Source organism: Eptatretus burgeri, chromosome 12 (genome assembly GCF_056783735.1).
Source record: "Eptatretus burgeri isolate ZD-2024b chromosome 12, Ebu_testis_v1, whole genome shotgun sequence".
Classification (NCBI taxonomy): domain Eukaryota; kingdom Metazoa; phylum Chordata; class Myxini; order Myxiniformes; family Myxinidae; genus Eptatretus; species Eptatretus burgeri.
The window spans coordinates 93,670,660-93,683,159 of NC_140972.1; the positions used below are offsets into that span (position 1 = coordinate 93,670,660).

General features: G+C 30.9%; 2 protein-coding genes across 12 annotated transcripts in view; one reads left to right on the plus strand and one right to left on the minus strand.

Moving 5' to 3' along the window:
- The window catches only part of LOC147016153 (LIM domain-binding protein 2-like), a 252,825-nt gene that overhangs the window by 201,328 nt on the left and 38,997 nt on the right, over positions 1-12,500 (plus strand). The window lies entirely within an intron of this gene.
- LOC147016155 (uncharacterized) overlaps positions 11,859-12,500 on the minus strand; it is a 1,079-nt gene continuing 437 nt past the window's right edge. The window contains exons 2-3 of the mRNA XM_085849196.1: positions 12,247-12,411; positions 11,859-12,149 (exon numbers count right to left, since the gene is read on the minus strand). Of these exons, the coding sequence (XP_085705322.1) occupies positions 11,859-12,149; positions 12,247-12,411 (456 nt within the window). The remainder of the gene's footprint in view (positions 12,150-12,246; positions 12,412-12,500) is intronic.

Below are 12,500 nucleotides of genomic sequence, written 5' to 3' on the forward strand. Positions count from 1 at the left end.
TCGGTTCATTTGTTTCTTTCATTAATTTAGTGAGTCTTATACAATCCTTTTCTAATCGTTTTACAAACTCTTGTGAAGCATTTTTTCCACGATAATGTTCAAGTTTGTTATACTTTTCTCCAACAGATGATTTGATATAATAACAAAAACCACAAGGAATATGTTTTTGATATTTATTTGTATATGGTTCTTTTGGATTAGGAGAAGCAGTATTTATCTTTTTAAGGATACATTCAAAATCAGCGTATATCACAAATGGGTGCATGATAGATTTATTATAATCTTCAAAATAAATCTTTTCACCAGGTTTAGGCATTGTAATTACAGCTGATTTATGATTACTACAATATTTTGAATGTTGTTCTAATCGTTCTTTTGTATGAAATGAATTAAGACATCGCTTACAAGGATATATTTTGTTTGCTGTTCTGAATACCTGAGAAGAGATTAATCTTGATAAATTATTGATGTATGTGTAATGTGAATTCTTTCCAACACTAAAATATAAAAGGTCAATGTGTGTTTCTTCATTTTTATAGTTGTTTGAAATTTTTAATATTTGAACTTTGTTTGTATCCGTTAATCCATATACATTAATAGAAAGATTATTCTTTTTCTCAAATTTAGGAATATCTGTTAGTGGCATTGGGAATTTAAAATCTTTAATGTCCAAGGTATTCTCATATTTCATATATTGTTTTACTCTTTCTGAATTACATTTTGGTGGATGTAAGTGAGCAAGAACAGACCAGAGAAAACATTTATTATCATTGTTCTTAATATTAACAACTGCCTTCTTTAGTTTTATTTCTTTTGGTAATTCAATATAAGAAGAAGCTTTAAGAGGGTTTGATTTTTAGAATGTGTATATCTAAAAAGATGATTTTTTAATATTGAATCCACTTCCTACCACTGTATTATCAACATCCTCCTCTTGTCTTGATAGTTCTTCATAAACCCCACTATTCAAAAAATCTTGAAATGATGTTATAAAATGAAGATCTGTTCTCATATAAGGAGTTTGTTCTTCATCTTGTCTTTTCATATTCATTTTCACTCCCATATAAAACTTTAAAAGTTTTTATTTCTTTTAATGTCTTTTTAATAAATTTTTCAACATCGGGTTTCACTATTTCAATTGATTCAGCTATTGATGATGGACCGGGTTCTCCAAATTGAAAAATCCTTATTTTTATATGCCCTTTAAATGCCTCATCAGTGTTTTTAATATAATAGTCTCCCTTTACTTTAAACTCATTTTTCTTGTGTTTTTGTGATTGAAGATGTTGATTATAACTACTCTTCAAAACATCCTTTGAACAGATATCACAATGTTTTCTTTCCAACTCAAGAGGAGATATTTGATGAAATAGATTAAATGTGTGTTTGTTGGTTCGGAGGTGTTTTCTATAATGTTTATATTCGTGATTACAAACATCGCAGTACGTTGTATTCACCATATTTATAGAATAAAACTTTGCTTAAACTAAAATTTTCTTGATGAAAATTTCGTTTAATTTATAGGTGAATCTGTGCTTAAAAACATTTTATCCTCCAACTTTTTCACTTAATAAATACAATGTTTCAAGACACAAAAGACAAGTTTCAATCAATCTCTTCATCTGTTAAAGATACTGAGAAATATGTCAAGGATGTAAAATTGAACAAAGATAAATATAACAACTATTGGATAAAAACTATTATGGTAAATAATATGAGTTCTTCAATTTCCTTCAGTGGAAGGGCTTTTAGTATACCTGGTAGAACATCAATTAAAGTATCTCCAACAAAAGTTTCTCCTCTCCTTCTAGTAATATATTCAAAACTAGAAAAAGCAATGAAACAAGAAAAAGTATCAAAGAACAAAAACCTTATGGATGAAGCTTTAGAAAGAAAAGATAAGACCATCTGTAATATGCAAGGAGAAATTTGTATTTTTTTCAACAACCTTAAAGATGTAAATCTTGATGAAATAAAGGATGTTAATATATCAGGTGAAATGACATTTCGTTCAATAGTAGTTAACGATAATTTTAAAATTACCTTTAATATAAAAAATGTTGTCGTTGAATCTGATAATGAAAAAAAGTATATCGATATCGATGGTAATATACAACTGAAAGTATAGATGAATTTCAGTTTAAGTAAAGTTTTACTTTATAAATATGCTAGACTTTCCTGATTCTCCATATGACAAATTTGAGAATTGTCCTGCGTGTGAAAGACAGGGATTAAACACAGAGTCAAAAGCCTATAAACAATGTATATTCTGTGATTATCTTCTAATTAATGATAATAAAAAATATAAAAAGGAAAATAATTCTTTTAGATTTACACCAAAAATGAATTACTTTACAAGATTGATTAGAGAAATGAATGTAAAGTATGAGGATGATAACACACCTTTCCTTACAAGGGAAGAAACTGAACGTATAAGAGAAATGTTCAAAGGATTGTTGTTGTATATTATTCATGGATGTAATTTTCAGGGAAATATCAACACAAGATATTGTATAAATAAAATAATGGATTATCTTGAAATTAAACCTGAACTTAGGATAAAATATAGAGTTTCTAAAAAAGCCAATAATAAATTAAATAACCTGTTTTTCAAATATATAAATGAATGATTTTTTACCTATTTGGGAAAATAAGATAAAATTTAACAACCATAAAAATCTCCCAAATTCATTAAGATGTCTCATAGTTGGTTCAAGTGGATGTGGAAAAACCTGCTTACTTTTAAAAATGCTCCTCACTCCCAACTTTTTAGATTATGATAATTTAATAATTTTCACAAAGTCGAGTTTTCAACCAGAGTATCAACTACTCTCACAAGGTTTTAATGCTGGTCTTCAAAAGAAGATATAATAGGTTTATTTAAACGTCAAAAAAACCTAAATGATTATAACATTGAAGATATAATTCAACTATTTTGTGATACACAGAGATGTAAAAAGAAATCAAATCTTATAACTTGTATTCTTAGTGATAATACGGATGATATACCGTCTCCCCAAGATTTGGATAAATCAAAAAAGAACCTCGTTATCTTTGATGATTGTGTTAATGAGAGAAACCAAACGGTAATGGACAGCTACTACACAAGAGGGAGACATTCTTCTTGTAATTGTATTTATCTTAGTCAATCGTACTTTCCAACTTCCTCGTCGTTCCATCAGAAACAATGCTAATACTTTTATTTTATTCAAGTTAAATTCAATAGATATCAATAATTTTTGGAGAGATAATTGTTCTACATTATGTAGTAAAAAGAAATTTGAGGATTATATGAAGCACCACGACTGAAAAATATAAATATATTGTTGTGAAACAAGATGAGATATTAAGGGATATATTTTTTGTTTTATAAACAATTACATATATAAATGACAACTATTATTATAAATCTTGTGGGTAAATCTGCTTCTGGAAAAAACTTTCATAAATCAAGGTTCTTGTGTAGTACAAATGAGAATATTGTAAATTTAATTAAAAAACACCCGTGATACGCATTGTATCAACAACAACTAGAGCAATAAGACCTGGAGAAGTAAAAGGTGAAGATTATCACTATATTTCAGTGGAGGAACATATGCGATTGAGGAATGAAGGACAAATATTTGAGGAGGTTTCTCTTGGTACAACAAAATATTCACATTGTAAGAGTGAGTTAAAGAAACTAAAATCTGGTGGTGTTGGGATATTAGAAACTAATCCAGAAGGAACGAGACAAATTATTAAATATCTGAGCGGAGTGAAGATTTTATCATTCGGTTTTGATGTTGATGAAGAAACTCAACACAAACGTATGAAAAGCAGAGATGCAAGGATTAGTGAAGAAGAAATTACAACTCGCATTAATGTTAATAAAGAATTTGATGAAATATTTAAAGAAAAGGATTTATTTGAACACATCTACTTGAATGATGAAGAAAAGGAAAATTTCCCTGTTGATCTTTACAATTCATTAAATGATATTTTACAATAAATAAATGGATACAAAAGAAAGAGCAAGAAGATTTAAGGAACATCAAGAGTTGGTTTCAAAAGTTGTAAAACAACAGGAAGACATAAAGAAGAAACGCATGAACCCAGAAACTAACGGGCGAAGAAGCATTTGAAAAAAAACAAGAGAAATTTTTTAAACCACTTTTAAAAACTTCCCAAGAAAAAAATGAAAGATGTTTCCACAGTTCCCACAGTAGAATATACTCCTAGAAAGCTTCAAATGTTAAAAGATTTCAGTCAAATGACGGAGGAAGAATTAGAGCATTTAGGAGAATTAGAATATGATGATGAAGGTTTATTTCAACAACTGGAAGAGATTAATCAACCCCCTGATTATATTGTGAATGCTGTTCAAAACAATGAATATTCAGCGGATTCAAAAACCAAAGCAGGACTCATTCCAACAGAACAACCAGCAATATTTCATCTTGTTCAAGAAAAGGTATTGATATTTAATGATGAATTAAGGTTCTTAAGTTCTGCTCAACCCCCTGTTAAACTAACTCCGAGATTAATGTTTCTTCTCACAAAAGATGGAAGACAAGGTTCAACTGTGAGGGATGAATCAAAGTATATTGATAAACCATTGGATATGAAAAATAATGATGATAGAGTATATATTGATTTGCTGAACACTCTAAATTATAAGGTTATTCTTTCTGGTAAAAGTAGGAAGAATGAGAAGGAGAAACACATTATTCAGGCTTTAAGTATCCTTGGTTCAGGTATTAGTTTTCTTCCAAATGACCCATCGCAATTAGTTAATAGACTGTTATTGTTGTTCGGCAGTAAGAAGGCTGGAAATAACAATTGTTTTAATGAAGCATCAGCCATTTTAGATCAGTTGATGAACATGAAAATAATTAATAAATCTCAATATAAAGACATTTTATCTCATATTAAATAAGATGAGAAGCACAATCCTGAGTTTTAATTTCACAACAAGCGACCACACATCTTCATTCCCATACCCACTACAACTTGACACAACAAAAGAATATGAGGCATCTTTATTGTCCATGGAGACTTATAATACCTTATTTAATATAACCGAGAAAAATGACAAGTTTAGTTATAATCCGGGAAGTGGATACAAAACGATAACAGTCTCACCCGGAGCATACGAGATTTCTCAAATATCTTCCGAAATTGCTCGTCTTATGAAAGAACAGGGTGATGAACCAAAAAATATTATTATAAACATTCAAAAACATACTTCAAAATCAACGATTAAAGTTAAAAATAACTACAAGGTTGATTTCACAATTGATAATTCATTTAGAGAGTTATTAGGTTTCTCCTCAAAAAAGATTGAAACTAATGGGACGTTTTACAGTGATAATGTCATTCAAATATCCTCAGGAATAAATTCGGTGTTAATTCACTGTGATTTGATTGATGGTGCTTATAATGATGGATTAAAAACAAATACAATATTTTTCATTCAGCGCATACTCAACCCCAATTGGTTATAAATTCAATATGGAGCCTAAAAATTTGGTTTATCTACCTGTGTCAGGAAAAACCATACACAGAGTAAATTTTAGGATAACCGACCAAGATAATCGTGTGATCTCTTTTAATGGAGAAGTTATATCCATCAGAATTCACCTACGTGAAGTTTTTCAATAAATAAATACGATGGTTATTGTGAGGAAGCACGAGTTGGGAAAATATAAAATAATTACAGGGGATGGGATGTTCCTTTCCCCGTACTACAAGGGTGAAGGTATGTATCTTGGTAGAGGATACTATAAACCTAAGAGACAAAGGGGTGTCGGACATCAATTTAGAGGAGATGGGATAATTGATACTCTCATGGGTATTGGTTCAACTATTCTTAAACATAAAGACCTAATTGGTTCAACTGCTTCTGCTGTGGGAAATGTAGCAGGTGCTGTAAAGAGTATAAAAGATGCTCAGAAAGAATCTCATAAATTACAAGCAATAAAAGAAATTAAGAAAGGTAAAACTCAGTTGTCCCCCAAGAACGACAGAAAATAATTCAAATACTTGGATCAGGGTTTCAAAAGTTTTAACATCTTTTTCCTAAATAAATACAAGTATGGAAGCAATTGATAGTATCTATGATTTGGATGATACTATTATTATCTCAAACTCCACTAAAAAAGAAGATTACTTCAAGGTAAATGCAATAACTGGAACAGACTGGAATACAAATGGTACAAAAAGTTTTGAAATAAATAATCAACAAACCTATTTGAATCTCTCCGAAAGTTTCTTGTTGTGTAAATTTAAATTCACTAAGGCTGGGAATAACACAAACGCTACACTTGTAAATGATTTCTTCTGGAAAATGTTTGATAGTGTGCGATTGTATATTGGAACACAAGAAGTTGAAGCGGTTGATTATGTCTCTGCTGTATCTGAAATGATGAAATTTACACTCTATACATTCAGTGATAGAATGGGAAAGGGGTCTGTCGAAGGTTTTATTCCTGATATGTCAACGGGAACAAACACAGACCCTGGGTATACTCAAAGGAAAGGAATGTATAATGATGATACAAAAGCAGAAAATAGTTTTACTGTGGCAGTTCCTCTTAAAGGTATATTTGGATTTTGTGATTATGATAAAGTTCTGTATGGTCTTAAAATTAGATTTCAACTACAAAGGAATGATAATGAAAATAGATTGCTTTTTGGTGTTGGTAATGCTTTTGGTGATCAGAATAAATTTGTAATTGAGGAGATGAGTTGGTATATCAGTGAATATACTCCTAATCTTAAAACAGAAGAGATGTTGAATCGAAGACTTAACTCAAAAAAACCACTCAGTGTATCATACCTCAAAAGAAGATGTCAACACGTTAAACTCAATCAAACTACTTACACGTGGAATTTGGGTGTTCTGGAAGGAAAGCCACGATATCTGTGGATGATTTTTAAAAAGCCAGATGGTGATACTGCGACTGATAAGAATAATGCATTGAGTGATAATGCTAAGGTGAAACAACTTCGCGTTTCTCTAGATGGAACATTTTATCCACGAGATAGATTGGAAATTAATTGGGAAAAAAATGATTTTGCTGAAGCATACAAGTCTTACCAAAAGGTGTGTGAAAGTAATGGAAATAAAGAACCTATTTTGGATATGACAGCATTTAAAAGTTTGTATACAATCTATACGTTTGACCTGAGCGCTCAAAAAGAAACTATAAAGTCTAATCGAGTGGATACTTCCCTATACATTGAAAGAGGAGAGAGTGAAGAAGTTGATACATATTGTTTGCTTTTGGAAGAAACAGAATTGCAGATTAATACAGATAATGGTGTGATGATTAGTCTCACATAATTTTTTTGTTAAATAAATGAGTGGCAAAGTACCAACTGGGGTATATGTTAATCAAATCAATCTTCATAAACTATCATCTTGTGTTCAAAATCAAAAGCCTTGTACGATTAACGTTAATACAATTCAGAGAAAAGGAGCAGTAAGAATTGATGTTTTGCTCACAAGAGAACAGGTTAAAATCTTGAATGACACTGGCTCACTTAAAATTAAAATGACAAAACCAATGTTGAAAAAATATTCAATAAGAGAGACGAGTGGAGGATTTCTCCCATTTCTAATTCCTTTATTTGCTGGTTTAAGTGCGGTTGGAGCATTGACGGGTGGTATTTCAACAGCGGTCAAAACTGCCAACGAAAGGAAGGCTCAACTCCAGGCTCAAAAGAATTGGAAAGACATAACAAAGAGTTGGAGAAACAAATTAGTGGAAGTGGTGTAATTGTAGATTTTGCTGAAAAACTTGAAGGTCTGCCTGATAAAGCGAGATTGTTAGTTGGAGATATGCTTTCTTCTATAGCACAAGCAGGTGTAAAATTAACGAAAAGAGGTAATGGATTATATCTTTCTAATAAATAAATGAGCATTGATGAGTGGTTGAAAGAATTTGGAAAGAATACAACATCAAATTTACAACTTGTCAAATATTGTAAGAAATTAAAAATTCATAATGTGGTTATTTGTATGAGAGATGAATTAACAAATGTGTCGAAACATACAAAGAATATTATTATGAACTTAGAAGATAATGATGGGAACGGTTCTCATTGGGTTTGTATTTTTAATAGTCAAGACAAATATTATTTTGATAGTTTTGGTCTTCCACCACCTGTTGAAGTCATAAAATTCTTACAGAATGGTGTTTATCAAACATTTCAAGTCCAAGAATTAAATTCCAAGTGTTGTGGTCAATTATGTCTATATGTGTTATTTCAACTCAACAAAAATAAAAAATTTTATGATATTATTTTTAATCTAATATAAATGACTTATGTTGGTAAAGATGGTTCTATCTTTTGGTGTATCTCAAGAACTGGATATTGATTTATCAAATTATTATACAAAGGCACAGGCTGAACGATATAAATATAATATAAACAAAAATATTAACATGAAAAATGCTTATAAATTAAAAAATTATCCAAGCCCGACTGACGCGAATGACTTGGTGAGATTAAGCGATTTATCACAATATATATACTTAAATAAAACGGCTGTGTATTCTAAAGATACAGAAGTGTTGATATTATCTCCAGGTCATACAGAATTCACAGTTCGAATTAAAATAAATTTTTATAAAGAAGGGCGTATCGTTTGTATGAGAATAGAACAATGGGGTATGATATGAATGATTTAGGGTATAATTGGTCATTTAAAATTAACCTCGAAGACCTGGAACAATTAAATCAGTCTCGTAAGGAAGAATATTATCCACTTGGTATCGAGAATGAGTTTTGTGGAGCCACGATTAGTAAACAACAAATAAAAGAATTTAATAAGGGTAAATATAATAATGGTTTTGCCCTTGTTTATCTCATGAAAACAGAAAAAACAGGATTATATATAATAAGTAAGGAAATACAAAATGATTTAACTATGGGAAGATGGGGAGGTGTTTCGTGCCATAATATTATTCTAACATATATTTCTAATACATAAATGACAGCAAGAAGGCTTCAAGAAAATTATCATTTCTGTGTTCAAGCATACCTTCAAGAAAAGGGTATTCGGTATTTTAATAAATATGTTCTACAACATAAGAATGAGGTATTTTCAATAAAAGATTGGCATTATGCTGATGTTGATAAACCAACAACTTTAGATTTAATTAGAATGTTAAATAATGAAAAAATTATAAGGTTAAGAAAAGGTAAGGCTCTTTTAGAAATTCAAAAGAAATTTTATTGGTATCCTGTTGTAAAAAAAATTATTTTGGATACAGGAATAACAAGAAATCCTGATGAATATATGTATAATATTCTATGGGGTGTAAACGATTCAAGTATAGTAAGGGATGAGGAAGGAGTTAAAGAAGAGAGGGAAGAGGAGGAAAAGGAGGAGGAGGAGAGAGAGAAGGAGGAAAGAGAGAAGAGAGAGAGGGAGGAAAGAGAGAGAATGAATACATATCAAAATATGGAAACCAGTGAGATTCAAAAAAGAATAGAGGTATTAAAGAAATTAACTTATCTCACCAGGGAGGAATACAAAGAATTAAAAAGTCTATTTGCAATACTTTCAACAAGACTATCGACATCGAGAAGACATGTATTTTAATTCAAGTGTTTTCTTAAATAAATGGAGGAGAGAGTGAAGGCATTTCTAAGGATTCTTTATGTTTTAAAAATTAAGATTCAAATGTGCATGTTGGAAACTAAAAAGGTTTTTGCACTCTGCAGAAATTTTTCTCATAAATAAATGAGTTATTGTCTCAAATGTAAAAAGAAAACTAATACTAAAAATATTTCATATATTAAAAGTAAAAATAACAGGGTTATACAAAAAGGTATATGTTCGGTGTGTGGTTCAAAAAAAAATCAATTTATCTCCAAACACAAACTCGGAGGAGATATACAAAAGTTTTTATCAGGAAGTAAATTTACAACTACTGGAATACCAGGGGAATTACATCTTCCAGGGTATTCTTTCTGTGGTCCAGGCACAAACTTGGATAAAAGATTAGATGAGGCAGACAATCCTAAATCCTGGAGTAAACCAATCAATAGAGTTGATGAAGTGTGCATGAGACACGATATTGATTATAGGAATACCACAACGTTGGAAGAAAAGCATGAAGCCGATAGAGAAATGTTATATAATTTGTCTCTGATACAAAATCCAACCTTGAGAGAAAAAGTTGATAGGTTCATCGTGAAGAAGATGATTAGTGCTAAATTGAAACTTGGACTTGGAAATTCAAAAAACTTATAGGCTCTAATGATGCCATTAAGACTGAAGAGCAATTAGCTGATGAATTACATAAACCAATATTCACAAAGTTTCAGAGAAGGAAAGTTTATTCCAAGGAAGTTGATTATATCTGGTCTGCTGATTTGATTGAACTCAATAATGATAAGGGGTACAAGTATGCTTTAACTGTTATTGATTTGAGGAGTAGATATGCGTGGGTTGTCCCTTTAAAAAACAAAACAGGTAATACTCTTGTGTTAGCTTTTCAACAGATATTTAATAAAAGTAAGAGAAAACCTAAGAAATTGTGGACTGATGAGGGTAGAGAGTTTTATAACAAGACATTTATGAATTTTTTAAAAAATAACAGTATTACATTATACAGTACCTTTAATGAAGGGAAGGCAGTTGTTGTTGAACGTTTTAATCGTACCTTAAAAGAGAGACTATATAAAAAATTCACACAACTCGGTTCACAACAATGGTTATCTTTTATTCAGGATATTGTGGATAAGTATAATGACACGATTCACACGTCAACGAATATGAAGCCATCAGAAACATTTACAAAATTAAAATATGAAAAAGAGATTAATGTCAGAAAACCTAAGTTCAAAGTTGGTGATATCGTAAGAATATATAGGTGGAAATCTCATTTTGAAAAGGGTTTTACTGAACGATGGACGAAAGAACTTTTTAAAATTGTTGATGTAATAGATACAGTTCCTTGGACTTATAAAATATATGATTTGGAAGGGGAAGAGATTTTAGGTTCATTTTATTCACAGGAATTACAAAAGACAAAACTAAGCATATAATACACCTTTGTGGACACTAGAGGGACAAGTATATAATGTGTGTCAAGGGGGACGTTCTTAGATCTGTGAACCCCAAACACAGAATCCTCAACTGAATAGTCAAGGCTTAACTTTTGTTTGTTGATGTGTATGTGTGTGTGTGTGTCCCAACCCTCACATTCAAAATCTCAACCCCAACCCTCACATTCAAAATCTCAACCCCAACTCAATCCTCACCCAACACAGTCTTTTTCAAAATGAGATTTCCACCTATATATATATATTTTACGTTTTTTTTTTTTTTTCTCTTCTTCCAATTCTGTCTTTTAAGGCTTTCAGGTTTGATGACGTAGAAAGGGGGAGTAAGCCTGCACTTTCTTCCCAGAACTTTCTTGATCTTGCTCCCATCAAGCACCATCCGACAAAGAACTACATCGATAGGTTTAGATCCCAAAGAGTGATAGCAACTCCAAAAGTCTCCAAAATATAAATAAATAAAATAATAATAATAATAAATAAATAAATAAATAAATAAAAGCCCCCAAAAAAGTTTCAAGTGTCCAACATAAACCCAACTTTCCAAGTCTTCAAGGTATAACCACATTCCCGTTGAGTTTCCAAGATATGTATCACATTGTGAGTTATCAATCCAGAACCCACATTTCAAGTATTCAAAGTAAAACCAACTTACAAAGTCTCTTAAGGATAACTCATTTACTGATTTTTCAAAATTTGTGAGTCTCCAAGGTAGGCCCCATATTTTGAACCATCTTGACAGAACCCTTTTCCTGAGTCTCCAAGGTAGTTATTTAAACCATCAAGGCAGAACTCATTTACTGATTTTTCAAAATTTGTGAGTCTCCAAGGTAAAACTTGTATTCTGGCTCATCAAGGTATAACTTGTTCAGTGGGTATTGTCTTGATAACTCACAATGAGTACTATTGCTGTAAAACTCTTTTTCAGGATTTTGCTGGTCTCCAAGGTATAACTCTTTGGTTGGGTCATCAAGGACGAACTCGTTCTGTGGGTCTTGGTCGCTCATAAGGTCTTCAACCAAGCCAACAATTTCGCCCCAAGTTGTAGCAAAAGCAGTATTTTCATTTCGTATTTCAGACACAATTTCCTGTGAGAGAAAATAATAATGTATTAATTAAGTTATTTAATTATTAAATGAGTATGCTTCAATCAAAGTTTGAAAATAGGAAAATAAAAAATCTTACCTCAATAGATAAGAGGTTTGAATCCAGTTCATCAACTTGAAGGTTTAGTTCCATAAAAGACAGAGAGTTCCAAGGAACACCAAAGTCATCCCACTCAAGTCCTTCAACCAAGCCAACAATTTCCCCCCAAGTTGTAGCAAAAGCAGTATTTTCAGATACAATTTCCTGTGAGAGAAAATAATAATGTATTAATTAAGTTAATTAATTATTAAATGAGTATGCTTCAATCAAAGTTTGAAAATAGGAAAATAAAA